General features: G+C 45.8%; 3 protein-coding genes across 4 annotated transcripts; 2 read left to right on the forward strand and 1 right to left on the reverse strand.

Annotated features, from left to right (window-relative positions):
* The first annotated feature begins 283 nt into the window (after positions 1–283).
* Positions 284–19,400, forward strand: LOC120652626 (bromodomain and WD repeat-containing protein 3-like). 2 transcript variants are annotated; one of them, XM_039930503.1, is made up of 23 exons: positions 284–522; positions 2,097–2,472; positions 3,278–3,429; positions 3,586–3,816; positions 4,438–4,547; positions 4,635–4,712; positions 4,816–4,922; positions 5,723–5,817; positions 5,896–6,020; positions 6,107–6,297; positions 6,498–6,573; positions 7,342–7,510; positions 8,141–8,211; positions 10,259–10,339; positions 10,416–10,486; positions 13,068–13,164; positions 13,437–13,496; positions 15,215–15,269; positions 15,348–15,748; positions 15,837–17,534; positions 17,756–18,334; positions 18,421–18,479; positions 18,766–19,366. In XM_039930503.1, exons 2-23 carry the CDS (start codon positions 2,117–2,119, stop codon positions 18,959–18,961), a joined length of 5,058 nt encoding a protein of 1,685 aa, XP_039786437.1. In that variant the 5' UTR covers positions 284–522; positions 2,097–2,116; the 3' UTR covers positions 18,962–19,366. The 2 variants fall into 2 exon arrangements, with proteins under 2 accessions (XP_039786437.1, XP_039786436.1); XM_039930502.1 differs by lacking the exon at positions 284–522 and adding an exon at positions 735–1,000 and having other exon boundaries at positions 18,766–19,400.
* Positions 19,401–20,336: 936 nt separating this feature from the next.
* LOC120648824 (probable glycosyltransferase 5) lies at positions 20,337–21,869 on the reverse strand. Its single transcript, XM_039925468.1, has one exon. It carries the CDS (start codon positions 21,815–21,817, stop codon positions 20,474–20,476), a length of 1,344 nt encoding a protein of 447 aa, XP_039781402.1. The 5' UTR covers positions 21,818–21,869; the 3' UTR covers positions 20,337–20,473.
* A 3,355-nt stretch (positions 21,870–25,224) lies between these two features.
* LOC120648167 (probable glycosyltransferase 4) lies at positions 25,225–26,650 on the forward strand. Its single transcript, XM_039924908.1, has 2 exons — positions 25,225–26,004; positions 26,074–26,650. Exons 1-2 carry the CDS (start codon positions 25,244–25,246, stop codon positions 26,648–26,650), a joined length of 1,338 nt encoding a protein of 445 aa, XP_039780842.1. The 5' UTR covers positions 25,225–25,243.
* Positions 26,651–27,226: the final 576 nt, after the last annotated feature.

Consider the following 27,226-nt stretch of genomic DNA (forward strand, 5'->3'; position numbering starts at 1 on the left):
GCGAGAGCAAGATAGCGGGACAGAGTGAGGTGGCGAGGGCGAGGGCACAGGAGGAGGAGAGAAGGAGAAGGTTAGGGAGAGAGAAAGGTAGAATTCAGAATAGATTTAAGAGCTATGATTATTTACACGAATCTCAAATACTATAAGATGTGGAAACTAAAATATACCGTATACGAATTCCGATTAATTTGTGCAGTGACCGGGCAGATTGAGTTTTTTTTTGCGGGGTGAGATTCAACCCGGGCAGAATAACTCCCATGGGCTAATCCGATTGTTGCGTTCTGTCTCGGCTTTGTGGGCCGATGGGCGTCTTTCGGCCCGGTGGGAGCGTTCGTTTCGTCGTTGGCCCCGTCCTCTCTCTCCGGCCGCCGAGCGGCTCTCGATCTGGGTCGCTCCGCTTCGTCGCTCCCAGGGCGTCGTCGCCGTTCTAGCGGTTCGCTTCCCGGCCTCCGCTACTTCTCGCGCTCTCCGGTTGCTCCGACGTTGTCGACTGCGCGAGAGTGGTTCCGGCGGCCCGCTGCGGTAGGTGTTTCCTTCATCTCCTCTCTCAATTCTCATGGGCGGCCTCATGGTCCTGCGACCTGCGTGCTCGTGAGCGCCGCCGTGCCCTCCGATTTGGCTTGCGCGAGCTCGTTCCAGGTGGTCGCTGTGGCTGCTGGGGCCGGATTTTTGCGGCACCGCTCGCCGCTGTCCCTCGGATCTATAAACACAGCCCGCTAACCCACTGGCCCGTTACGTTAAATTACCCGTTAGCCCGGGAGGCTACCCCCATCGGCCTATCCGGATCACACACCCGCGAAGCAACAGCCCCGTCTCGTCTCCCCTTTTCTCTTAGTCTCGCAGTGGGGGCGACCGGACCGCGGCCCCCTACCTCCCTCCGCCGCCGGAGGCGCCCTCTTCGTGCCGCACGGGCGCCGCCGAGGCTCCCTCCGCATCTGGCATGCCTCCGCGTCGTTCGCGCCGTTGCAGCCGCGTCGCCAGAGGGCTCGCCGACTAGGAGGTGTCTGTCTCTCTCTTCCCCCGTCCCCCCTGCCTCGAATTACGGGCTGCCTCATGCTGCTTTAACCTATGTAGTATATGTTTTACAGATTTTTGAGCTAGAATGGTAGATTTGAACCCATTGATGCGTCCAATTGCTTGTGGAGGATCCAGTTCCGGTTGTGCCGTTACTCGGGAAATGATTTAGAACCCCAGTATTGATAATTGGGTCAAATTCGCGGGTTTAATCAAGTGCTTATGTGGGTTGTCCCCCTGTGATAATTTGGAGAAGGCCTCATGGACTGATAATCGTTGGACTTCCATGCGTGCACATGATTGAGCGGCCTAAATATTGAATCTGCTTGCTTCCTGAATGCCATGAATTCTAGGGTTTTAGTTATAGGAATTTAATTGTCTCGGAATAGTTTTGCTTGTTAGGAGCTGGTGAGTTTGCATGGGAAGATCTGTTTGTTAAGCTGGATGCCTGAATGGTGCAAAAGTTAGGTTGAATATATGTATGTTACATAATTTATTGATTATTGATAGGATTCCCTGCACTTTGTGATGTTATAGATGCTGGTGTTTGGCAGGGGGTGAATGGGGGGAGGTTGAAGAGTATCTCTGCGTATCGTTGATAAATTAGACTTAGTAGGATGTATCTCTGCAGTGCATGGCCTGATTATGTGGTACAGTTTTATACAGGATGTGCTTTTGCTTCATAGTTTAGCGAATCCATCTTTCTCGTAGCTACAGTAACACTAACAAGTTGCTAAGTTTGTGAATTTCAACCGCTGGATAGATTTTTGCTTGCCTGTAGTTTTGTACTCTTGTACACCACACTGCCATTTTTTACCATGGTTCTGCCATATCACTTCAGTACAGAAGTTAGTTGATACTTGAGACGCATCATCAAGAATTTATTCATTTTCCTCTCATACATCTTGTGGACTTGTGGTTGCCAGCTAGCTGCTGTCTTTCCTATTTTGTTTTTTTATTAATTCTGTGCTTTTATGTATGTACTACTTTATATATTCCTTACCACTCCTGAGCCATATCATCTCATTATTTAATGCTTTATTACTTGATTTAGTGTGTATTCTTATTCTTTATATTTCCAGATCCAGGTGGTCTAGTAGACATGTCTTTTAGAAAGCACCAAGTTTCCAGTAATGCAGCCTCCATAAGTTTGGCTCCTCTGGATTTTCCAAGTCAGGAACGTGAGAAAGTTAATCCTTTGAAGTCAGTGATGTCAGCTGATGTTGCATCCATGGATGGTGTGGATATTGATATGAGAGAAATTTACTTTCTCATTATGCATTTTTTATCTCAGGGTCCATTTAAACGGACCTTTGGTGAACTGTGCAATGAACTACTGGAGCATCAACTTCTCCCTAGAAGATACCATGCTTGGTATTCGCGTGGTGTTTTCCATAGTGGTGAAGAAAATGATGACGGCATATCACTACCTTTGGGTTATGCAAAGTTAGCTGAGAGGTACAAGTGTGTTATTTTGTTGTCTAATCATTTAATCAATTTGATTTGATTATGTTATTTTCTCGTGGAGGTGAGAAACTCTTGATTGATTCTACAATTAGTGTGGAGAACTGGAGATGCTCCCTGCATTTCATTTTATAAGGCATGTCATTTAAGTGTCAAATCTCGTAACCTTGAAGGCTTGAACCAACAATTAGCCTCACATGATATAAATATTGTTATACAAAAAAAAATGTACCATTGGATTGACATTTGAGAGTACTTTCTTATGGTTATGATCATGTTGCTATGCTTTTCCAGTGAACTTAATATCACCACTACCAATAGGAAAAGATGTTGGACATTTAGCAAAGTTCTGCTTGTGGAAGTGTAGTATTCCTGCACGATATATGCATATCAGATAAATTAATAGTCGGAGTTAGTTTGGGAGATTCAAATCACGCCTTATATTTTGAAACGGTTGGAGTACTTCCTAATTTCTTAGATTACAATTGGGGGGAAAAACTGTATTTAGTGCATAAGTCAAATAAACTCATATGGTGCCTCTTGGGTAGTCTTCAGTCCATAATATTTCAGCCACAGTTTGTAAAAGATATTAGTGTTTTGCATAGCTTGTCTGTCTAGTTTTTAACTGATTAAAGTTTTTGATTTTGAAATGACTGTTATCTTGAAAAGTAAAAAGCATATTAATTTAGCAGAATGAATGAGCAGACATGAAATAAGCTTCCTACCCTGGCAGAGCTGTTATACTTAATCTGCTTCTATTTCTAAATGATTACATAAATTGAGCATTTTCTTCTTGTAGATACCCCCACATTGGTAAAGACCACTTGGTAAAGCTATTAAAGCAACTGATGGTTAGTTCCTGTCATCCACACAACTTGATTGGAGCAGTTTCTCCAAATGCTGCTGATGTTCCAACACTTCTTGGCTCCAACTCCTTTTCACTTCTTGCATGTATGTATATCATGGTGTTCAATTCATTTTTTTCGTTTTAATATTCTTTGATAATCTGTTTATGCAATTTTATTTTTCCACTTGTAGCAGTTCGATTTATCCTGTTTTTCCATGTTATAGTATTGCAATGTGCTTATGCATTTTCGGATCCTTCAGCTGACAGGCAAAATAAGGAAACTCCCAAGATGCCAAGCTATCTTCGTTGGCCACACATACAGGCTGATCAAGTTCATGGTTTAGGTTTGAGAGAGATTGGTGGTTTTACTAAGCACCGTCGAGCTCCCTCTGTACGTGCATCGTGCTATGCTATTGCAAAGCCATCTACCCTTGTTGAAAAGATGCAAATCATAAAAAGATTGAGGGGACATCAAAATGCTGTGTATTGTGGTTAGTTTCACTTTCTTGCTCTCTGAGTTATATATGCTTAAAAATATGGTTTGCTGCTAGTATTTGAACTAAGGGCGCATTTGGTACTTCAGTTGATAACTAATTTTGCCACACATTCTTGAGTAAGGTGGCTAACTTGCCACACTTGCCACACTTTACGAGCAAGAAAAATGGCCACCTAACCTTAGGCAAAGTTAGTCAAGAAACTTGAGTCCATGCCTCGTGGCCAGTAGGCTAAGAAGTTAAGGAGAGTAAGGTGTGGCAGCAACCAATCACTGCCTAAGAAAAAGATGTGGCTTAATAAGCTTAGAGGCATCACTTAGGGAGTTAGGGTGCAATTCAACATGTATTTTGTTGTGTCCCTCATGAATCAACTCAATGTTAAGGCCTGCTGTACTTAGAAAAATTCCTGTGGTTGATCAACATTTGTTAGTTCATTCAGTTAACAATTTATATATGCTGTTTATTCTGTTCCAGAAGACCTTATTCTTTTCCCTACTATATCATTGACAAATTTAGCTGCTGCCTTGTTGTCTTTGGTTCCCCAAACCATCTTACTTCATCATCAATACATCTTTTTTTATCTGTTGTATTGCTTTCATAGTAATCCTGTTTCTGCAGCTACCTTTGATCGCACGGGGCGTTATGTTATCACTGGTTCTGATGACCGCCTTGTTAAAATATGGGCAATGGAAACAGCTTTTTGTCTGGCTAGCTGCCGGGGCCATGAAGTAAGTTGTGGCTGTGTTGCATATATATAAATTGACCTTTCATTGATAACTTAACCCCACTTGTTCTGTTCCATTTTCCAAATCAAGGGTGATATTACTGATCTTGCTGTCAGTGCCAATAATGCTGTGGTGGCGTCTTCATCCAATGATTTCATTATTAGAGTGGTAAGCTTGTAGTTCTCATTCTTCCTAAGTAAACTGTCATAACATTCTTTCTTGGCGATAACATTATTCTTTTTATCTTCAATAACCACTTTTACCAATGCAGTGGCGTATGCCTGATGGAATGCCAGTCTCAGTGCTCAAGGGGCACACGGGAGCAGTTACTGCTATTGCATTTAGTCCAAGGCCAGGTGCTGCTTTCCAGCTGTTGTCGTGAGTGCTCCTTTTTCTTTCCTTTTTCCCCGATAATAAAGTATAATTCTTGCCACTTTGTTGGTTCTTGTTTCTACATGCAAACTGGATGCAACTGCTTTCAAATGAAAATGCCCTGCATGAATGTAATTGACACCAGCGTATGGCACAACAACTTTATTTAATCTGCTGCAGTGCTGTAGTTTACATGTTTGACTGAGGTTGATACTTGATTGAAGAAATTATGAAGCTAGATTGCCAGGTTAAAGGATTTGAATGAATTTTCTGGGACTTCGCATTACTTTATTCAGTATGTGCAGTTAAGAACACACTTGATTGAAGTGATGAACCATGTTTCCTTTTTTTTTCTTCTCAAGAACTATTTGGCGAATGTTTTACTTTTACCCATGTTACTGTCAATAAATACACATATGCAAAGCCATATTCTAGTATAAGTTGTTTTGTTTCACAGTGAATGGGCTTCTATTTATGCGATCTACTGATCTTACATTCTCTATGATCTTAGGGCAATTAATTTGTGTGGATTACCTTCATAGATATTTTTTCCGAAATAATAAATATATGTTGCATTGCTTTACGTATTTGTTGGGCAACCTTTGCTTGGACTATTTTCATTGTCATTTTGAATGTTGATCGTTTATAACACATGTAAGGTGTATTCAGAATGTGTATGTGTCTTCTATGCTATGGTATAACCTCACCATTTGACATGCTGTAGTACTTCACGAACATAAGTAGGGTTTTGCTTGCTATTTTCATTTATGTGCTTGCTGAAGTTATCAAATGCTATATGTTGGCAGGTCATCAGATGATGGGACATGCAGGATTTGGGATGCCAGATACTCCCAACAACCTCCACGAATATATACACCAAAGCCTCCAGATGTTGCCCCTGGTTAGTTCACTGAAGCATGTATACTGCATTAATAATACCTGTTTCTGGATAATCCAATCCACATGGTGTTGATGCCAGGGAAGAGCGTTGATGCATCTTCAAGCGCTGTTCAAGTCCAGCCAACAAATCACCAAATCCTATGTTGTGCATTCAATGCTAATGGAACTGTGTTTGTCACTGGCAGCTCAGACACCTTTGCTAGGGTGTGTTTTTCTTGTTACCTTTTGTTGTCAACTTCTGATTTAACTATGGTGAAAATTGGGCTTTTTCAGAGAAATTTTTATTTCAGGTATGGAATGCTTGCAAGAGTTCTTCTGAGGAACACAACCAACCAAATCATGAGATGGATCTATTATCTGGGCATGAAAACGATGTAAACTATGTGCAGTTTAGTGGATGTGCAGTGGCATCAAGATCATTTTCATCTGATTCCAGTCATATCTCTAAGGAAGAAAATAATCTGAAGTTCAGAAATTCCTGGTAAGCATTTTGTGTGTACTTAATGTTTGTTTACTCCTTTTAAATGACATGTTAGTAGAATGAGTTCTTGGTTGTTCACTTCACCCATGTCGAAAAGATGACATTTTTGTCTTCAATCCTCTTAGTTGTTCACCTATGTCAAAAAGATTTCATCTTTCTCTTCAACTATTACATGACCTAAGTTGGTCTCTTTTTGGTAGGTTCACGCATAATATTGTTACCTGCTCACGAGATGGCAGTGCAATTATATGGGTTCCACGATCTCGGAGGTCACATGTAAGCTAATGCATCCTAGAACTTCCAATTTTTTTTCCTGAAAACATTTGTTTGCGTGAATATTTTCCATGATTACTTTCACAGCTGCCCAATGCAGCTATTGCTATGGTGCTATCACTGCTATGACCGCCTCCTGAAAAGCTGCCCATTATATTTCATAATTCAGTCTCCATTGCATATTTCTTCGTTGAATCATGCTTCAATCACTAGAGGGTGTAGTAAGTGTTAGCGCGCCCCACCTAGCCAACCCGACCATAAAACTCAGGTGTTATAGTGGGAGGGGTGGGGGCTTTTATCCATAGTCCATCATTCCCCCTACGGCGTGCGAGCCCGGCGTAGCCCGCAGCAGGTTCTAGTGCCCGGCGTAGCCCGCAGCAGGTCTCAGCACACGAGAGGCGCAGGGGAAATCGCGCAGCGGAAATGCGTGGCCGGGTGGGTTCGAACCCGGGACCTCGGCTCTGATACCATGTTAGCGCGCCCCACCTAGCCAACCCGACCATAAAACTCAGGTGTTATAGTGGGAGGGGTGGGGGCTTTTATCCATAGTCCATCAGTAAGGGTCAGTATATAAACTACCTGATGCAGCAGGCAGCAGCCAGTTGTAACGAAAATATCCTATATGATGGCTAGCTCAGGTGTACTGGCTCATTAGCACTTAGCAGACCGCCTTCTCGTGAGAATATACATCATCAATGCCTTTGATGTATGCTATATATGTGTTCGATATAGTTTTCTGTATAATTTGTTCCTGCATTGATCTCGATCCAGGGAAGGGTTGGACGCTGGACACGTGCTTACCATCTTAAAGTCCCCCCACCTCCAATGGCTCCTCAGCCACCTCGAGGTGGTCCTCGTCAAAGATACCAACCAACTCCTCGTGGTGTCAACATGATTGTTTGGAGTCTGGACAACCGTTTTGTACTTGCTGCTATCATGGGTAATGGTCTACTGTTTCATGTGCTCTCCCTGCAACCATATTGAAACAACACTTTGTTTATTGTTTTTGAGAAATATTTGCATGTGCTGCCATTTGAATTGTTTCACTATCATCTTGGTATTCGGAAGATTTTTTTATCTTTTTTAATTTTTAATCTGATGATCATCTCATTTCTCATAGTTACTTAATTGCATAGTCACCACAAAGAATAATTTCATGTTGATTTCATTCATGGCCAATCAAGAATGGGTTGCATGATTGTGCCTAGTTTGTTGATTGTCAACCATTTTCCTAGCAATGAACACCCAACACCCACCCTCACCCCCAGCACAATTTTGAACAGTAGCTTTCCTTAGTGACACTGTTTAGTAATTTCTCTAACTACTACTATGCCAGAGCATGGAATCATGGTTACAAATAACCTGCATCTCCCTTATTGCTTTAGTTGATTGAAACTTTAAAATATAAGTATATTACTGAACGAGTAGAAGCCCCTCCAGCTACTCCACCCTCATGTTCAAATCATCCACCTAATTTTTTAGTTTTATTTTTAGAAGCATCAGTCATTCTCTCATTCTTCTTTTATAATTCAATGATCAATTCTATTCATCTTCCTTGTATTTATTGCAGATTGCAGGATTTGTGTATGGAATGCTTCTGATGGGAGCTTGGTGCATTCACTGATCGGCCATAAGGAATCCGTAAGCAATAAGCATATTTCATGTGTTCTATGCATTATGCTTTCATTTTGTGAATGCTATATTGTGTTTGGGACTCAGTCTGCTGGTAACTCAGTAGTTAGTTTGTTAGGGTGCTATTTGTTGAAGTATAAGTGAATTGCCTAACCCTTCCCATCAGCTTAAGCTTTAGGATTGAATTGGTTGGTGCATGTAACTCAATATTGTATCAGGCCAGAGGTCTTGAGTTCGAATCCTGGTGGGCGCGATTAAATAAAATAATTGCAGTTGACTCCTAATTTCCACGTTTGAGGCCGGAGAGAGCCTGCAAGTGAGGGGGAGTGTTATGGTATTAGGGCTAGAGGTCTCGAGTTCGAATCCTGGTGGGCGCGATTAAATAAAATAATTGCAGCCGACTCCTAATTTCCACGTTTCAGGCCTGAGAGAGCCTGCACGTGCCCGTGTTGAAGTATAAGTGAATTGCCTACCTCTTCCCATCGGCTCAAGCTTTTGGGTTGAATTGGTTGGTGCATGTAACTCAATACTATTTATATGCTATTTCTTTTCCCTTTTTGAGGGATTGTTCGTCACGTTATTATTAATCCTTGAGTGTTCTGCCAAGAGCATTGACAATGATGATTAAACATAAAAAGGAGCAGAAAAAACTCATGTAGTGTAGCGGTAAGCTTCCTAGTTGAGGAAGACACCAACCAGGGTTCAAATCCTGGTGGCAGCAAAAAATCCCCCTCGCTGGCAACCCGGAAAAGTAGTGGCAGAGCGCTGGCCTTTGGCACCTGTGGTTGGTCTGGGCCCTCCGAACAGGGGCTAGTTGCAGTGGTCGCTGTTATGAATGGAGAGAAGGGAGAAGAACTCAGAATGTGTATCTATATTTATTAGCCCCAAATGGGGGATACATATACATGAGAGCACCCAAACCCTAGACACTAGGATATTACAATACTACCCTTGTCTATTATACCCTTAACAGTCGCTAACCCAGTGGGTCGTGATCGGCCTAGGTTACGGTGCGGCTCTTTAGGGTGAAACCGGAGTTTGGGGGGTTTCACGGCTGGCATGGCTGAGATTTCTCTTAGTGCAATGCCGTGGGGGCAGTTTTTCACTTGCCAGTCGAGTTTTTTTTAAAATGTTTCTTTTATTCCACCCTTTTTCTTTGGCAAACTTTGTTGTGTTGCCGCTGCTTATTTTTGTTACTGTTGAGAACTTAAACTTTTTCTTTCTTAATTGTTTATTTAATGTGCAAGGTCTTCCATTTAGTAAGTGCCATCCTTGACCTTACTGGAGTTTTGGTTCATGTTAAGTGACTGCATTTCACATCCCTTACTTCCATTTGGTGCATTAATATTTGTTTTGGCAACGGACTATGTGTGTAGAGATTGATATCAGTGGTATTATCTGAAATAAATTACTAGTTTTCTCTTGCAATGATGTGATAATGCGAAGTTTCTTGTTTAACCTGCATCACTGTTGAATTTCGTGATGATGATTTGAGGTATAGTTGGTGTAGTAAGTGTTAGCGCGCCCCACCTAGCCAACCCGACCATAAAACCCAGGTGTTATAGTGGGAGGGGTGGGGGCTTTTATCCATAGTCCATCATTCCCCCTACGGCGTGCGAGACCGGCGTAGCCCGCAGCAGGTTCTAGTGCCCGGCGTAGCCCGCAGCAGGTCTCAGCACACGAGAGGCGCAGGGGAAATCGCGCAGCGGAAATGCGTGGCCGGGTGGGTTCGAACCCGGGACCTCGGCTCTGGTACCATGTTAGCGCGCCCCACCTAGCCAACCCGACCATAAAACCCAGGTGTTATAGTGGGAGGGGTGGGGGCTTTTATCCATAGTCCATCAGTACCATCAAACTTGCATGAGTTCTATGCCTTTAATCTTATGTCTATCAAACTTCGTTAACAATAAACATCTGTGGTGCCGCTTGATTCAATGTCATGATTTCTGTTCTTTCGCATTTCATCTGTATATTGTTAGTCAGCTCCTATTTACTCAGAATCTTTAACTTGCAGAAATGTTATCCTTCTTAATTTGATCAACTTCATTCTTAACAGACATTTGTTCTTGATGTGCATCCATTTAACCCTCGTATTGCTATGAGTGCTGGGTATGATGGAAAGACGATCATCTGGGATGTATGCTCCTAACCAGACTCTTTATTTTATAACAATATCCATACCTGAAAAATCTAATCCAATTTTTCTGCACCAGATATGGGAAGGAAAACCCGTGCAAATTTATGAAACAGGGCATTTTAAACTAGTCGATGGGAAGTTCTCTCCGTAAGTATCATTGCAAACTTTCTTCACAAGCTTGTTTTACTTGACACATGCTACGAAAAAGAATTTCTAGATTGGATCCAAAAAGAATTATAGTCTTTAGCCCCCCCCCCCCCCCCCCACAAAAAAAACCACACACGCATGCGCACACACAAAAAAACAGCCCACATCCCCACCCACGTGGAGGGTGGTGATGCCAGTTCAGGGTTCAGATCATCGAGATGACGTGACTTGTGGGGTCTACCTTCAAACAAGGTTGCGGTGGTGTGCATAGTTGCGCTAGGCGCTCGCCTAGGCGTGACTAATCGCGAATCGGACACCCTCCACCTCGCCTATGGGGGTAGGCGGACCCTTAGGCGGGCAGAGGTCGCTGGTGAGGGAGGAGCAGCCTCGGGCCGTCGGGCGGCGTCGGACGGAGGGCGCAGGCGGCAGCGGGCGCGTGCGGGAGAGGGAGAGGAACAGGCGGCAGCGGCAGGCACTGGTGGCGGCGAGAGAGAGAGAGGAAGAGGAACTGGTGGCGGCGAGCGGCGCATGCGGGAGAGAGAGGACGAACTGGCAGCGGCGTGCGAGAGAGGCTCCGAGAGGATGCGGGAGATGGTCTGAGGGTACATTGTGGAGTGCTGGGCCTTTAAATGGGCTTTTTTCTCCCTTTTCATGACCTGAGGCTTTAATGTGGAGAGTTGGGCCTTCAAATGGGCCTTTTTCTCCCTTTTCATGACCACTCATCTCCTTTTTTTTCTTTTCTTTTAAGTATTTATACATGTATTATTCATCGCCTAGAAAAATGCCTAGGAGCGCCTAGGCGCGATTAATCCCGCCTAGGCGCTAGGCTAAGGGTCAGCGCCTAGCTGAACTATGGTGGTGTGACAAGTTAGCAAGGCCATGTGTTGGCGAAACATTGTTTTATGTTTCCTTGTGCACTATAAATTTGTAATTTACATGTGTGAATGATTTCATGTGAATAAAAAATAAACAGGGCCACACATTTAAATAACGATGAAGGCTTTGACCCTATCGTCATTATAATAGGTTTATTTTATCTGACCTGATTAATAATCCAGGCACCCGCACATACTGACAACAAAGCTTGTTGCTGCTGTTTTGCCCAAGATGTTTACTGTTTAAATAATTGATTCCCAAAGTTATACGTGACTCACATGCAGCTAGGACAATGAACATGGCAAATTGGGCCATGGGATTATTTATTTTTATTTCACCGTAGCTGCTTGTTTTCTTTTCCCCTGACATTTGACCCTACACTAATTTTTTACATTGCAATAGTTTGGTAAATACTTTAAAATCTAAAAGGGATAGAATGGTTTCGTACTAGAGATCCAAATTCATTTACTCATCGTTGCTGTGAACAAATATTGTCATTTAACATAGTTTCTCCTTTCCACAGCAGTTAATCTGATTAATTAATATTTTTCTCTAGTAGCTAAATTTTTTTTGTAACTGCATACTCTTGAAACATCTGTTGTTGCTTTATGTGGAAACACAATATTGATGTTTCTGCCTCATAATTTTCCATCAACTTCTAACCTGGAGTCCTATTTTGTCGGCTCTCTTTTTGAAAATTTCATGCACTATGCCTGTACAAAAACTCTTACCACAAGAAGTTCTAGTCTTTCGTCAACCTTATGCGAAGGACTCCACACAAATTGAAATGCAAAAGGCCTCGTTGAAGCTGAGAGTGTCCTCCATACAAGAATTCCAATTTGACAACCTTATTGTTATCCACAATTTTCATGCCCGCACTAGCCAGCAAGGCGCGAATTATTGCTGAAGATATTAAGATGGTTAATAAACGAAATGCCTTCCTTTATGCACAACTTTTGTAGGTATCACTTCAGAACCCACTAGAATTCTTGTAATAACATCAAAGAGTACAAGGGAATTATTATTCTCATAACCCTCTCAATCCAATGAGGTGTCATGTTATCTCCCTATAAAAGAATATCATGCAGAAGAATAAGCTAGCCCCCAATATTTGCACACACTTCTGCTTCTACTTGCTATGGATGAGGTCTCCTTGGGTGGACTTCTGGTGGCTTCATAGCCTTTGGTTATTTGTAGGTCCCACATATCCTCTGGAAACATTAAGTAGGAATCCTATGAAGTTATCCTTGTAGTGCATTTCTCAGCTCTTAGGCCATCCCCAACCCATAGTGTCTATAGATAGTGTCTAAAGAAAAAAGAGAGTAAGAAACTACTCATAGACACTACCTCCCCAATGCATAGTTTCTATGATAAATGAAGAAAATAAATCACATCCAATCCTCTCCCTTCTCTCTCCTTGCCTCATCCAATCACTCTTCTCCCTTTCTTGGTTCTTGTGTAGACATGGTGTCTTGCATGAGAAACTATGTCTATCTTTTCTCTCATTAACTCACTTGCCATGTCACCAAATTGCTTATGTGGCATACTCATTAATTCTATGGAAACCATCCTAGTAGGAGGGTTGGGACAGATCTTAATAGGATTGGAGTAAGGGACCTGGCAATATTATTTATTTTGAATTGGTAATGAATGTAAATAAATTATCTGTCGTGTTCTCCTTTTGATATGCTGGATGATCATCTAGGGATGGTACATCACTTATTTTATCGGACGAAATTGGGCAAATATTCATTATTGGTACTGGGCAAGGAGAGTCCCAGAAGGACGCAAAATATGACCAGGTACACAAGTAGTTACTCAACTATCATGTTTATGGAGCTCAGTGATGATGTGATTTGTTTGATGAGTAAGAATAACAGACATATTTGATGTCTCAGTTCAATTTGTACTGTATAAATTCCTAGTCTGGCAGATATTAACAAAATCATCAACCCATGTGCCTATAGTTACATGACTGTACTAAGATAATGATAAAAAAACACACCCCTTTGAGCATGTTACTATATTTTTTATGAATTTGTTTGTAGTTATGACTATCTGCGTTCTCTAACAGTTCTTCCTTGGAGACTATCGACCCCTCATTCGAGACACCAATGGAGGCGTTATTGATCAGGTTTGTTAAGAAAGTTACAATTTTCATTAAGTACTACAGTTCAGATGATTTCTTTCTGAAATGTATAATTTCATTCATTGTATTGTTTAAATTTGATTAATGAATGGAATGATTCCACATCAACATCAACAAAGCCTTTTAATCCCAAGCAAATTGGGGTAGGCTAGAGTTGAAACCCAACAAAGACCATTATTCATGGTTCTGGCACGTGAATCGCGGCTTTCCAAGCACTCCTATCCAAGGACAAATCTCTAGGTATACTCCAGTCTTTCAAGTCTCTTCTAATTATTTCTTCCCATGTCAACTTCGGCCGGCCCCTGCCTCTCCTCATATTACCGTCGTGCTTTAGGATACCACTATGCACTGGTGCCTCTGGTGGTCTCCGTTGGACATGTCCAAATCATCTCAGCCGGTGTTGGATAAGCTTTTCTTCAATTGGTGCTATCCCTAGCCTATCCCGTATATCATCATTTCGAACTCGATCCATCCTTGTATGCCCACAAATCCAACGCAACATGCACATTTCTGCAACACTTAATTGTTGGACGTGCCGCCTTTTTGTAGGCCAACATTCCGCACCATACAACATTGCCGGTCTAATCGCCGTTCTATAAAACTTGCCTTTTAACTTCTGAGGTACCTTTTTGTCACAAAGGACGCCAGATGCTTGGCGCCACTTCATCCATCCCGCTTTGATTCTATGACTAACATCCTCATCAATATTTCCATCTCTCTGTAGCATCGATCCCAAATATCGAAAGGTATCCCTCTTGGGCACTACTTGGTCTTCCAAGCTAACATCTCCCTCCTCATGAGTGGCGCCGAAGTCACACCTCATATACTCAGTTTTAGTCCTGCTAAGTCTAAAACCTTTGGACTCTAGCGTTTGCCGTCACAACTCCAGCTTCCTATTCACTCCCGCACGGCTTTCATCAACTAACACGACATCATCAGCAAAAAACATACACCAAGGAATATCACCTTATATGTCTCTTGTGACCTCATCCATCACTAGGGCAAAAAGATACGGGCTCAAAGCTGATCCAATGAATGGAATGATTCCAACATAATATATTGCTTTCAAGGAAATTGGTTTCGTTACTTTGCTGCTCATTGTTGCTATAGCTGTCGTTGTCTCAACATTGCTGCTGTGCTCGCCTATCATTATTGTGAGCGGCCCTGTTGTCACCTCAGCAAACATGATAAGTGGAAGAAGGTGAACAGTGAAAGAGCAAAAATATTGCGGCAGGAGGCAGCTAGGGTTTTCAGGATTGAGGGGAAAAATATCAGAGTGCTGTGATAATTGGGTGGTAGGGTTGGATCTGTATGGTGGGCTGGGTTGGCCTGTTGTTTACCTTCTTTGTTTTTTTTTTATTCTCTTCCCCTCTAAAACAGCAGCATATTTTTCATTATCCACTCTAGATGCTGCTACTAGCTAATTTGGCATTGTATACACATCCAGGTTACTTTAAAAGTTCAATTTGCATTGGTAACTGTCTGGCTTTCTAGTTTTTTTAATACTCTTCTGAAATAATGTAAGCACTAAAAGACTAAGGAAATGCTGAAAGCACGATTAAACAAACAGTGGGCATAGTTCTCCTTAAACTACCAGAATTTAAACCGTTCATAACTTGTAAAGTTCTTTTTTTCTTTTAAAAAGCCCATGAGCTGTGAGCTATGCAGCTTTTCCTTATGCAGCTTTTGCTCCGTTTATGTAGGAAACACAGCTTATACCACATAGGAGAAATATGCAAGACTTCTTATGCGATGCTGGTATGTATCTTCCCTATCAGCCCTCTAGTGCTTTTACTACTCAATTGCAATTATGCAATGCTTACTTGCCAATTTCAGGTATGATGCCATATCCAGAGCCCTTCCAGAGTATGTACCAGAAGCGTCGGTTAGGTACACTTGGTATTGAGTGGCGACATCCCTCTGTGAACTTTGCTGTTGGCCCCACTTACAATGCAACCACTGGTGAATACCAAACCATCCCAATTATTGATCCGGATAGGTGGGAACCACTTCCAGAGATAACAGACTTCATTGAGCTTGAACCAGAAAATGAAGTTATCTCTGACGATACTGATTCTGAGTACAATGGCATGGATGAGAATTCAAGTGAAGGAGAACAGGAGATTATGAGTGGTGATTCCTCGGGTACTTCATATTCAAGTGCAGAAATTGATGCGGATAACCCTAATAGTGCTGCTCATCTCCGCCGATCAAGAAGAAAGAAGAAAAAGTCGGAGGTAAGTGTCAACTTTCAATATCATCCTATATTCCTCTGCTGTGTTCTAAACTTGTCGGCATACTTTCCTTCTATTACATGTTGTGCAGGCTGAACTTGTTACTTCGTCTGGTCGGCGAGTTAGGAAAAAGATTTTGGATGAGCCTGATACAGCTACAGTATCAAGGCCACATAGAAGTAGGAAGTCTAGGAATGGACGTTCAAGCAAAAGGAAAAGATCCCCAAAATCCAGGGGATTGCGTCCTCAAAGACGTGCTGCTCGCAATGCACTCAATTTTTTCTCAAAGATAGGAGCTTCAACGGAAGAGGATGAAGATGATTCAGAGGGAAGTTTCTCAGACAGTGAATTGAACACAGATAGTACTGATGCTGAACAGTTGGAACACACTGACCCACTAAGATTTAGCACAGAGGAAGATGTTACACAACCTTCTCAATTTACGGATAATAAGGGAAATTCTGGAACTGGTAGAAAAATAGTCTTCAGAATACCACGCCGTGATTTGAAAATTCCATTTCCTTCAGGAAGTGGAAAAGCAGAATGCTCCACACAGGATAAAACAGTTAATTCTCTTGCTCTAGCTAATCATGAATCAGTAGAGCCCGAACTAACTGTTGAACACAGACATTCCACTGTTTGCAAGGCTGAATTACTGGCAGATAGTGGTCTGTGTGATGGTTCTGCTGTTCACAGTAACAACTCAATTAGGTGGGGTGAAGTTAAGATGCGATCCTCAAAGCGTTTCAAGTACAGTGATCGAGCAGGAGGGTTGTGGTCCACTCCAAATAATGCAGCTTCACAGGATATTGAAGGATCAGGTAGTCAGGAGATGCCTCATGAATATGGTGGTGGAATCCAGCAAAGTGTTGGGGAAAATGTACAAGAAATACGACCTGAAATAATTCTAGATAGCATTCGGGAAAACCACACTACTGATGAGTATAATGGAGAAAATTTTGGGGACAAAGAAAAGATAACTAACAATAATAATGCCTGGGCAGATGGAGCAAATAATACCATACAAGTTAACAATACTTCTCAGCCTTCCTTGAAACTGAAGATCAGGTCAAGAGGCTTTGCAGATGGAGCAAGTTTGCCCGACAAATCAGGAAGTGCAGCAGAGGGAAATATCATGAACGCCGAGCATGGTAAAGGTTCAGTACGGCATGATGATTCTTCAATCAATCAACTTAGGAATGTGGACATGCTCAATGTGTCCAAAAGTTCTCAGGAATGCACAGATAAAAGCATTGATTTACATGATTCGAAAAGGCTGCTCTTGGATTCTCCAAAGACGTTCACTGCAGTGTACAAAAGGTCAAAGCCAAATAACAGGAAAAAAATGGATTCAGATGAATATGCAAACGAGGATAGTACTTCTATCTCAAACGACGATGGTGGATACCAACCTCCAGAATATAGTCCTGTTACAGCTGCAAACGGTAGATTGAGAAGAAGCGCAAGGAAGTCATATGCACACTATGGTGATGACACACCACGGGATGATATTTCTCAAGTGAAAGATTCTTATAGTTCCTATGAAGCTTCAACTAGTGGAAGACGAATTGTCACTGATATGCGGGAAGTAATGTGGCAATCAACCTCAAAAACGGTTGGTTTAAGGTCTGCTAGGAACAAAAGAGAGAGTAGCAACTTTCCTGATACACATCTATTTGGTAAAAAGCACCAGGGGCCCTTAAAGTATTCATGGTTAATGTTGCACGAGCATGAAGATAGTTACCGTTATATTCCTCAACTCGGTGATGAGGTTATGTACTTGTGGCAGGTAATGCTATTTTTCATATTTGTTATGTAGTCTGCAGAAAGTATGGGTTTTGAACTTCTCACTTTTGTTCTCACATTTTGCCGCTTCTCCTTGCCCCCAAGGTAGGGCTAGTAGTTGATGGTGGAAAAACATATGTAAAGTGAATGAAATACAAACATGCTTGGGTTGACTTATGTACTTCACTATTATGATCCTCCTTTCTGGGCTTGCTATATTTGTAGGGCCACAAGGAATATCTTGAAGGAGAGCGATCATCTGATCCTTGCCCTTGGAAGCGGATAAAAGGCCTTAAAGCTGTAGAACTTTGCAAAATACAGGGTCTTGATTACTCCTCTTACAAAGGATCTGGTGAAAGCTGCTGTAAACTATCCATCGAATTCATTGATCGCGCTTCCACTGGGTTTGGCAAAACATTTATGATCACCTTACCTGAGCTAGTTAGCTATCCAGATTTTCTTGTGGAAAGAACAAGGTATGAAGCTGCTATGGAGCGGAATTGGACCCACAGAGATAAGTGCAAAGTTTGGTGGAGGGATGAAGAAGAACAGGAAGGAGGAAAATGGTGGGAGGGACGGATTACGGCAGTAAAACCTAAATCAACTGATTTCCCGGATAGCCCATGGGAGAAATTTGTCATACAGTATAAGAAGGATAGTTCTGAGCACCCACATAGCCCCTGGGAACTTCATGATGGAGGCAATTTATGGGTTCCATGGAAACATCCGCATATCAATCTTGAGATTCGAGATAAATTGTTATCAGAAATGGAAGATTTACAAGAAATGTCGCATGGGAATCAGGTGAAGTTATTTTGTATCCATTACACTTTTGCTACCTTTTTTGCTGTGCTATTGATCTTTAACAATATTTCTTTATGGTTTTACAGGATCGTTATGGTGTTCTAAAGTTAGACAAGGTCACTGAAAAGTCGGACTTTGTGAACAGGTAATTTTTGTATGTCGTTTTTCAGTGATTTTTCATTGAAATTATGATTTGAGGGGCAATATTTGTTAAAAATTATACTTCACAAAAGGTTGACCAAGTAAGTCCAAACAAATGTCTACATATTTGTTTTCTCGTTTCCTTATACATGAGATTATCTACAATATTAGGACCAAAAAATCATTTTGTTGGTTAGTAAGAACCTGCAAATCTCTGTTGAGTTACATTTATTATTCTAATAGAAATGTTTATCTTAATTGACTCCTGGCCATACAATTTTTTTCCCTAGGTTTCCTGTCCAATTTTCCATAGAGGTGATCAAGACAAGATTAGCGAACAATTACTACAGAACTCTGGAGGCTGTCCGACATGACGCCACTGTGATGCTTGTAAATGCAGAGTCTTACTTTTCAAAGAGTGCTGAAATGACCAAAAAGATCCACAGGCTCTCTGACTGGGTCGATCAAACCTTTTCATCATTGTAGTGGGTCTAGGGGATGTTCCTCGACGCCTGATTGACGCCTTCATTTTTCATGTCAGCAGAATTTTCGCCTCAGCCATCAAGATGATTCTACTGAGGCATAATTTTGTTAGAGTTAACCGAAGTAGTTTTCAGGGTGAAAAGGAATTTCAGATGTAGATCAACCGGTTAAACAATTTGTTTGCTGATACAAATTGATCTTAACTCCTCTGACCGTTTGATCTGTTGTCAAGACACAATGTTTCATCCTATTGGGGCTTTGTTAGAAAGATCCTAAGGTGTAAAGCTGGTAGAGGAAATGCATTAACAGATATCATTCATTGTGTATAGGCACCAGTACACTGTACACATCGCAATAAAAGAGGAAGAAAATGTGTGTCGTCTGTGCTAAGTATAATTTGGGATGATACATTTGTTAACAATATCTGAAGTTTGTAGCGCTTTTTCCCTGCGTGTCTAGGCACGCCGTTTATGTAAGGCTTGGGATGCCATTTGGCCCATTTCTCCAGGTTTGATTTATTGCAGTTGGTTAAAGCCTTACAACTGCCATTACAATTTTAGGCAAGTAAAAGGGTGACTGTTTCTTTGTCTAGTACTATGGTATCTACTTTACTCCACGCAAAAACATCTTTGGTTCCAGCAATGCAGCAAGCCACGAAATCCTGCATAAAAGTGACTTAACTTCCGTAACTTCGCTGTTTGTGCACCAAGTGACTTTCGTTGACTGCATTACTATTTTAACTGGTGGTTGGAGATTAGTGGTTCCTTATTGAAGTATTTTTTTGATCTTTTTAAAACATAGGAACAGGAAACATATTGGAATGAAACGCCCCATCCTATATTCCTATTGAATAGTCCAATAGTATTTCAGGGCATGATTTTTAGAGAAATGCAGAGAGCGCGTCGAACATCTTAAAACACGAGATCTGGACTAATGCTTGTTCCGCTATGGAGTTTTTCAGATGATTTCGCTGTGGACTTGGATCATAGGGATATATAGACATCTTCGTTACTTTGTTCCTGAATAGAAAGGAAATCTGAAGCGGACAAGATCGATGCTACCCGCTTGGCCGCTTCGGTGTGCAGTAACTCTAGAATGGCGTATAAAAAATAGGAGCTTTGGCATTCTTATCCTTGTTTTGAAGTGAAATGATGATGCCTCTGTTCGCCAGGCTGGAGCTGGAGTGGTGTGAGAGAAAAACACTGTTGCCTGACTGGTGGCTAGAAGCTGGTGCTGGAGCGGTGTGAGAGGGAAATACTGTAGGGCTAGAGGCTGGTACACCAGCCGAACACGGTGGATTTTGCTAAATTCCATAGCGGAACAAGCATTAGTCCAGATCTTGTGTTAACTCTAGAATGATGTATATAAATTCACCATTCGAGATTGAAACAGGGATAAGAACGCTAAATTCTCTATAAAATAAGATGAACTCGATTATCAGACCAACATTAGAATAACTCTAGGAAAACCAAGCCAACCATGGAAAACAACCTTTGACAAACTAGCAATAGATGCCTACGTGGGCTTGGCGGCCCGGAACGTGGGGTGCAACAGCCGGCGGAGCTCCTCGTCGTCCGCGTCCAGCGGCCCGCCGGTCTCGTCTCGGACGCGCTGCACGGCCGTGGTGTTGAGCGACTCGTGCTCGAACCCGTACAGCCTCAGTATCTGGTCGTTGGCGAAGTTGAACGCGCGCTCCATGCCGCGCCGGCACCGGTCCGCCGGGTAGCTGTCCGCGTACCGCCGGCACGGCTTGCACCCGACGAAGTGCGTCACGAGCGGCCACCGGCCGTCGCCGAGGTCGCCAGGCCGGCTCTTGCGGCGAAGCTCCTCGTACCTGTCCACGATCCCCTCCCAGAACCCGTTGAGCTCGTAGGTGCTCTCCAGGAACGTCTTGTCGCCCCACCTGCTCCGCTGCGTCACGAGCAGGTAGATGAGCGCCGACTGGTCGTCGGCCTCGAACGGCGGCCGCCCGGAGAGCTCCCGCGCGAAGAGCTCGCCGTACCGGTCGCGCACGGGGCCGCGCGGCCCCATGGGCGCCAGCGCGTCGAGGAGGTCGAGCGACCACTGGCAGTTGCGGATGAGGAAGCTGCCGGTGTTGATGCCGACCCAGCTCTTCTCCTCGAACACCTTGGCGGCCCAGCCGTGGAGCACCAGGTTGTAGGGCTCGTACCTCTCCCACGGCAGCTCGAAGAGCATGTCCGTGAACACGGCGTCCGAGTCCACCCACCAGAAGAGCTCCACCTCCGGGTGCGCCTGCATCAACGTCCGCAGCAGCGGCAGCTTCGCCCAGAAGCCCGACATCTCCGCGTCCAGGAACGCCGTGTTGTAGAACACCTCGAGGCCGTGCACCCGGCAGTAGTCGGCCTTGTTCTTGAACGCGCGCAGCAGCAGGTGGTCGCCGTCCGGGTCGGGGCACCGGGCGGGAGCCGACCCCGTGACGACCAGCACCCGCGGCCGTCCGCCGGGCGCCACGCGCGTGGGGAACTCCGGGTGCGCGGCGAGCCAGGCCGACCGGCGCGCGTCGTAGTCCAAGATGGTGCGGCCCAGCGAGTAGGGCGGGTCCGTCAGCTGCCGGGGCGGCGGGAGGCTGCTGTCCTCGTCGTCGTCGGTTGCGTTGCCGGGCGCGGGCGCGGCGGCGACAGGCGGCGCCGGGACGGCGACGCGGACGGGTTGTTCCTTGAACACGACGCGGATACGCGGGATGGCGAGGTCGAGGTCGGAGTTGGCCGGGCCGAAGACGAGGTAGAGCACGCAGAGCGCGAGGAGCAGGAAGGCGACCGCGATGTTGGAGGCTGCCGGGGCGCAGCGGCGGTAGTGCCGCCGGATGCCAGCCGGCTTGCCGCCGTGGTTTTCCCTCATTGTCACCAGACGGCCGGGAGCTGCACCCGGCGACTTGTAATTGTAGAATTGATTCTTTGTCTTGGCATTCGTGTCTGCTCGAAGAACTCCGTTTTAATCTTGTTTTTTTCGTGTTTTGTTTATGCCATCGATCGTGTGGCAAGGGTCAAACGACGGGAGGGGGAACCGGTGGTGCATGAAGGCCAGTGCTCCATTTTTCTTTTGCAGAAGTTCAGAGCCAAGCGGAATCTGAAGAGGAGAAAACTGGCTGTCTGGGGATTGTTGGGGATTAAACTACTACTGAGCAGCGAATTTCTGGAAGTGCCGGTTCCGAATCTCGATGCGTCTTAGGGTTCTATTGCTTTTAATTGCCCATGTGCATCGGCTTAAAACCTGTGCAGGATTATTCTCCCCAGGCTGCACACTATGGCTGGCGATGAACAGATGGTGAAGCGCATTCGTTAGTGGTGGAGTACTGGAGTCTTTGCCCGTTTGATGGAATGTCAGAAACTCACAGATTTTTTTTTTGAGGGGTGTCAGAAACTCACAGATAGACCAGGAGACTGGCCGGCCCACCGAGGGACGCCAGGGCCAACCGGCCAACAACAGTCCTGGGCCACGCTGACGGACTTCACCTTCTTGGACCAGGAGATCATGCATAGAAGCCCAATGAGCTCCACCTGCAGTCTTGTACTCTTGTCTTGTTTCAGTTTTGGAATAGATTAACCTACATTTCCATGTCAATCAAATCGGATTGATGTGGTGTTTGGGAGCTCCACCAAATTTAAATTTAGCTCCACAAAACAATACTCAAACACCACTAGTAGCTCCACTCCACTCCATCAAAATTTGGCTCCACTCCATTTTTTACTCCTCAAGAAATACTCCACCAATTCTTGAAGCTGATGGAGTTGGATAAAATTAACCACCAATGCCACTCGTTACATAGAAAAATGTTTCAATCTTTCTGTTCTCGGCCAACACCCGCACAGCTCTCTCGACGCCTGCACGCCGTCGCTTGGGGCCCTTCCCACCGCCGCCGGCTAGGGCGCCGCCCGTCGCCACCGGCCGGTCTCCAGGGCCCCGCCCGCCACCACCGGCTCGGGCGCGCCGCCCTCTGGGGCCCCTCCCGTTGCCGCCGGCCTGGGCGCCGCCGCCCGCCGAGTCCCCTTCCACTGCCACCGACCGGGGGCCCTCCCCGCCGCCAAGCCCTCCTTCGCGAGACCGGGCTCGTGGCGGTCATGGAGCGGCTCCAAGCGAAGACAAACAAGGCCGTCAGGAGGAGGCGGCGTCCGCGCTTGCAAGTGGCATGCCATGGAGATGGACCTCCACTGCAGCCTGCAGGTCCTAGGCCGAGAAGGTGGAGACGGGGATTGGAACAGAGCTCTCGAGGTAGAAGAACCACCTGACATGGGGTCCACGTGGAAGTAAGGCAACGGTTGGCTGGGCCGCTGGGCCACTAGCTTGCGCATTGGGGTGGTGGGGCGAAAGAACATTAGGCAAGAGGAGTGGAGTCATACAATTGCCAAACAAAATGGACTAGGAGTGCTGAAGTGGAGTAGAGTTGGTGGAGTGGAGTGGCTATTTTGGGAGTGGTGTGCTCCCAAACAGACCAGTAAGCTCTAACACATAAGATATCACGCATCCATATTATTTTTTAATTAATGCTACGACTCAGATATTCATAGCACACACATTCAACCCGATGAACTCATGAGCGCAAATCCTACTGCTATGAGCATTTTTGAAGATTGAGTTAACAAATTTTCGAAATTAACGAAGTCACCACAGACGTCTCGTTGTCAATAGAATGCCGCCTACCACTGAAAGTCCAACGTTATTAAATTTTACAATATTTGCTTGCACGTGAAGTCGAACTCAAAATCTAAGATGCTACCAAAGCTCTGCTCTTGTAAGCTATATACCCTTTCGCTCAGGCACACATGCATAGTAGGGCAACGTGCTTCGTTTTCCCTTTGTTTTGGGCTGTGGATCCATGCGTGTTATAATTAGTCCAACTGTACAGTGTCCGCTGCTTCCCGAGCACAGTAGACTTTCGATCAATTTTCGCCCGTTATAGTAATATATAGATTTATATAAAATAATTAGAATTAGCATCCCACGCCCGTTTATTCTGCATCGGCACATGGCGCCAACTACTGTACTGTACAAACGAACGCCCAACCCGTTTGTTCTGCATGACTGCATCGGCTGGCGGCTGTGACTGATATTTCTACGCACGCACGCGTCGATGCAGCCACATGGTCTAGTTTTCCCTGCTTGCTCTCGCTTCCGGCGGGCTGGATCGCGCCGCCGGCCGGCCGGTTGCTGTGTCGTGTTTTCTGTCCAGTCACGATCGTGCACGCGCCTGCAGGGCTGCAGCCAGGCGCGCGCCGTCCCAAGGCGTCATGATTTATCAATCTAGGCCGTGTTTGGTTGCGCGTTGTAAAAATTTTGAAAAGACATATTTCTACATTTGAAATATTAAATATAGATTAATCATAAAAATAATTACAGAACTCGTCTGTAAATCACGAGACGAATCTAATGAGCCTAATTAATCCGTCATTAGAAGTTGTTTACTGTAGCATTACTGTAGCAATTTAGCATTTAATTACAGCCTAATTAGGGCCATTAGATTCGTCTCGCCATTTACAGACAGCAGTCGCAATACGTTTTTTATTTCGTTTAGATTTAAGTCTCCATGCAAGTGCCGGAAAAAAATTTTGGAATTTGAAATTATGCATCCAAACATGGCCCTACTCGAATAAACACCCTCCATTTGGAACCGACCCCTCTACAGTAACGGTACAGCGATTCGGTGACTGACACCGTGACGCGTGGAGCCAGACCTACGCGTCAATGACCGAAATCAATCCCTCTATTTGCGTTTTGCTCTTATTGTCGACAGCAACTCAGCAAGCAATCACGCGTACAACAAACAGATCCGATGCGTCTGAAAGGGAAGCGAATGTTCTTTATTCGGGATAGGATAAAGGGTAGGATAAAATGCTGCAGTTTTTCCTGGACTGTAAGTTGGCGGCGCCAAAATTAAGGGCAAGTACGTGATGGTATTGACACATACATAGCAAGTTTGAAAACTCACACGCGTCACTCACATGCGACTCGGTGCATCCATCGTCTCCTGCTGTGTATTTTTAGCAGCAACTAGCGTGACAGCCGAGCACCACCAGCAAGTATATTCTCCAGTGACAGGCATGCATTAACATACACCAACAACAACACCGGCCGGCCGGCGCGCACCGCGTCCCGTCGACCAAAACGACGAAACGTCCAAGCCCCGAGCGTCCACATTTCCCTATTATGGGATCTCTGACTGGCACTGGTACTAGTACTGGTACTGCACCGGCGGCGTCAGATCCTATATACCGGCAACCCGCGGGGTTCCTCGCGGCCGCCTTGCACGCCCTTCCTCCGTCGTCGGCGATGTCGGAGGAAGCCGACCGGCGACCGCGGCAGCAGCGGCTGCTCCCCGTTCCGTTCATCCCCGTGCTGCTCTTCCTCGTCGCGCCGTTCGCCCTCTTCCTGTTCACGTCGCCGGACTTGCAGCTCCCTCGTATCCGCATCGAGTATGGCCGCGGCGACGCTCCCTCCAGCGCGCCCTCGGCCATGCGCACGTCGCCGTCTCCGGTTCCCCGTGCCGACGACAGCAACGAGGAGACGCGGTTCCCGCCGCCGCGGCAGCTGACGGACCCGCCCTACTCGCTCGGCACAACGGCCGTGTCGGGCTACGACGCCCGCCGGGCCAAGTGGCTCCGCGACAACCCGCGGTTCCCGGCTTTCGTCGCGCCGGGGCGGCCCCGGGTGCTCGTGGTCACCGGGTCGTCGCCGCGCCGGTGCGGGAACGCGGACGGCGACCACCTGCTCCTCCGCGCGTTCAAGAACAAGGTGGACTACTGCCGCGCCCACGGCTTGGACATCTTCTACAGCAACGCCGTGCTCGACGCCGAGCTGTCGGGGTTCTGGACCAAGCTGCCGATCCTGCGCGCGCTCATGCTCGCGCACCCGGAGACGGAGCTCCTCTGGTGGGCGGACTCCGACGCCGTGTTCACCGACATGCTGTTCGAGCCCCCGTGGGGCAGGTACACGGCCCACAACCTCGTCCTCCCCGGCTGGGACGACAAGGTGTACGCGGCCAGGAGCTGGCTCGGCATCAACGCCGGCAGCTTCATCATCCGCAACTGCCAGTGGTCGCTCGACCTGCTGGACGCGTGGGCGCGCATGGGGCCGCGCTGGCTCGGCATCAACGCCGGCAGCTTCATCATCCGCAACTGCCAGTGGTCGCTCGACCTGCTGGACGCGTGGGCGCGCATGGGGCCGCGCGGCCCCGTGCGCGACCAGTACGGGAAGGTCCTCGGCGCGGCGCTCTCCGACCGGCCGCCGTACGAGGCCGACGACCAGTCGGCGCTCGTGTACCTGCTCGTGACGCAGCGCGGCAGGTGGGGCGCCAGGACGTTCCTCGAGGGATCGTACAGCCTGCACGGCTACTGGGTGGACATCGTGGACAGGTACGAGGAGATGCGGCGGCGGAGTCGGACGCCGGGGGTCGGCGGCGGCGGCGAACGGTGGCCGCTGGTGACGCACTTCGTCGGGTGCAAGCCGTGCGGGGGCCAGTACGCGAGCTACGACGCCGCGCGGTGCCGGCGCGGCATGGAGCGCGCGCTCAACTTTGCCGACGACCAGATTCTGAGGCTCTACGGGTTCGAGCACGAGTCGCTCAACACCACCGCCGTGCGGCGCGTCCGGGACGAGACGGGCGGGCCACTGGACGCGGAGGACGAGGAGATCGGCCGGCTCTTGCACCCGACCTTCAGGGCTGGCAATCGCGGGTGATTCACCACGTAGGTTTTGTTAGTTAATTTGGAGCTTGTTACTGGGGGAATTAACGTTGTGTCTAAGGATTTGATTCGTCTCATTGTGTCAATGTCCAAGAGCCGTGTAAATTATTCGTCTCAATGAGCCGTGTAAATTGCTTTAAAAAATTGGATGCAATTCTTCGACCATTGTTTAAGGTGCTCCCAGTCCCAGACGGCACGAGCATGGGAGCGGGCCGCCTCAGCCTCTGACAGCCACTTAAGCTGACCGCCAATACTGGTGAGTCGCCTAGAGCCGTGGATGCTACCTTGCCTGCTTTGTATTGCAGTTCTTATATATGCCCTTCTCGACACCTATATTTTTTTAAAAGAATTAGAGATATGTAATTGGGTATCAACTGGAATGATGAAAGTCATTTTGCAATGCATTCCGATGTAATGGCCCAAACTTTATTTTACCTCCTTTTTACAGCCGAAATGACTTCTAGTGTGAGCTGAGCTTTTTAAAGATAAAGTAAAACGTTCCAGCCTCTACACCCACAACTCAACCTTTGTCTATTCATACACCTATACACAATCAAATTGAGGGCCGAAG

The sequence above is a fragment of the Panicum virgatum genome, chromosome 9K (assembly GCF_016808335.1).
Source record: "Panicum virgatum strain AP13 chromosome 9K, P.virgatum_v5, whole genome shotgun sequence".
Classification (NCBI taxonomy): Eukaryota; Viridiplantae; Streptophyta; class Magnoliopsida; order Poales; family Poaceae; genus Panicum; species Panicum virgatum.